Source organism: Cyprinodon variegatus, unplaced genomic scaffold, assembly GCF_000732505.1.
Source record: "Cyprinodon variegatus isolate N-32 unplaced genomic scaffold, C_variegatus-1.0 Scaffold156, whole genome shotgun sequence".
NCBI classification, from domain to species: Eukaryota; Metazoa; Chordata; class Actinopteri; order Cyprinodontiformes; family Cyprinodontidae; genus Cyprinodon; species Cyprinodon variegatus.
Genome location: NW_015150609.1, coordinates 1,068,957 through 1,071,349, shown reverse-complemented (window position 1 = coordinate 1,071,349; position 2,393 = coordinate 1,068,957). Strand labels below are relative to the sequence as shown.

The 2,393-nt window shown below is 42.7% G+C and overlaps 1 protein-coding gene across 1 annotated transcript in view; it reads right to left on the bottom strand.

Moving 5' to 3' along the window:
• The window catches only part of sncg (synuclein gamma), a 15,427-nt gene extending 13,098 nt beyond the window's left edge, over positions 1-2,329 (bottom strand). Inside the window, exon 1 of the mRNA XM_015377547.1 lies at positions 2,132-2,329. Within this exon, the coding sequence (XP_015233033.1) occupies positions 2,132-2,252 (121 nt within the window). The 5' untranslated portion in view covers positions 2,253-2,329. The remainder of the gene's footprint in view (positions 1-2,131) is intronic.
• Between the last annotated feature and the right edge of the window lie 64 nt (positions 2,330-2,393).

The window sequence follows — 2,393 nt, the reverse complement described above, 5'->3', positions numbered from 1 at the left end:
GAGCCCGGCCGCTTTCCCATAGGTCACAGAACCTCTGAGCCCGGCCGCTTTCCCATAGGTCACAGAACCTCTGAGCCCGGCCGCTTTCCCATAGGTCACAGAACCTCTGGGCCCGGTCGCTTTCCCATACGTCACAGAACCTCTGGGCTCGGCCGCTTTCCCATAGGTCACAGAATCTCTGAGCCCGGCCGCTTTCCCATAGGTCACAGAACCTCTGAGCCCGGACGCTTTCCCATAGGTCACAGAACCTCTGGGCCCGGCCGCTTTCCCATAGGTCACAGAACCTCTGGGCCCGGCCGCTTTCCCAGAAGTTTGAGGTGAAGCTGAAAGATGAGAATCTTCTGGCCCACAGATCAATAACGGAGGAAGTTTCAGAGCCAATCTGATGCATATTTGATGAGACTAAAGGATGGTTTAATGTTCTGACGCCTCACTTTGCTTTTATCTCATTTCCTGTATAAAAAATGCTGCTTAACTGTTTGGAGATGAACCATGAACCCAAATAAAGATTCATCTGAAAGATACCAAATCAAAATGAGCCAATAATCTTTAATTTAGCTGCAGCGCCCCCTACAGTTTGTAATGTTCAGGAAAAACATGACAATAAAAACCTGAGCCGCTGTTCAGGAGCAAAGTTTTCCATCAGGCTCGATTACGTCTAATCAGGTTTTCTGATCTATTCATCCAAAGCAAATCTTTCTGCTTCAGTCCAGCAAACATCCAGAGGCTCCAGAAGCTTCCTGGTTGGTTTAAGTTGATTTTTTTACGCTTTTGATTTGAAAAAGCTTGAAGGTTTCGTCCAAATATTCAGACCAAGTTAATCAAACACAGAGAAACATGATTGAAGGTCGTCTCTAAGTCCTGCATCATCAGGAGGAAGAAATGTTGAACTTTGACCCAAACAGATTCGTTTAGCTCCCAGTCACCAAGGAGGAACCAGTGGCCCCTCCCAGCACTCCCAGAACCTTCTGCGGTTCTGTTGGCCCTGAGCGGAGCCAGGAGGATGGGTGCAGCTCAGTTCCCCTCAGCCGACCACAGAGGGCTGTGACATCACTTCCTGTGGGTCTGTGAGGGTCGTCATGGTAGCAGGGCAGGAAAGATGTTCGGATGTTTTCTTCATCAGAAATAAACTGAAAATCTGATCATTAGGAATCATTTTTATTCTGCTTTTAATCTGATTAAAATCTCAGAGAGTCTCGTCTCCTATGGTTTCCTCTCCTGATCACAACCGGTTTTTATTCTCTAATCTCTAAACTGGATTAGGTTCTGGATTTTTCTTATTTTTCAGTCCCTAAAACTAAAGAACTGAATCCGGTGAACGGATCAGTGAAAGAAGATCCGGACTGAAGGGAGGAATCGTTTCTGAACAGAACAAAAACTGGACCTTCTGGTTCTTCAGTCTGAGATACTTCCTGATCACTTCCTGTTTCTTTGATCAAACCTGTTCAGAGTTTTAAGAAGATTTAGTTTGTTCCAGTTTTTTATGGTGTTGATGTTCTCCTCCTGATTCTCCTCCTGCCTCCATCATCTCAACTTCCTGATGATTTCATCTTGTTTTTATTTGCCTTCAAATTCCACTCAGATTATAAAATAATAGTCTTTTTTTCCTGCTGCAGATTATCTGCATCGTCAGATTATCTGCATCGTCAGATTATCTGCACCGTCAGATTATCTGCACCGTCATGCTGACTCAGCTTCTCACATCTTTCATCTTTAATAATTTATTTTGTTTCTTCACCGACTTCCTTTAATATTTTATTAAATTTATTAAATATTTTCGTCAAATTTGACAGAAAATATTTTAGATCTTTGTTATTTTAAAGCAAAGTAAAAGTGTTTTAAAAAGTATATTTTTCATTAATTTCCTATTATGTAAATATTTTTCTTTTTTATGAAGTTCTGTAAAAATGATTAAAAATGATTTAACATATTTAAAAACAAAGATTAGAGGAATAAATTCAGTCTAATTTTATTTTCCATCCCTCTAACCGTCCCAGAAATGAACATTTGTCAGATATTTTCTTCCTAATGAGTTTAAAACTGTTTGATTCTAAATATTATAAAAATTAAACTTGTAGTTTTTCTGGATGTTTCCTTTATTCCCTAATAAAGTGTTTTTGCTGCTTCTTACCCACATACATGACCCCATCCTTGGTCTTGCTGGCGGCCTCCTCCACCCCGGCCTTGGTCTTCTCGGCGGCGGCCACCACTCCGTCCTTCGCCATGGAGAATCCTTTCCTCAGGGCGTCCATGATGGGATTGTTGTCCAACTCGTCTCCTGAGCTGTCCTCTCTGCTCTGCTGCACTTCGCCTCCGTCTGCCTCAGATCTTTCTGCTACTGGATGAGAGGAGGGGTGGAGGGAGGACACGTGAGGGAGGGAGGGGGGTGAGGA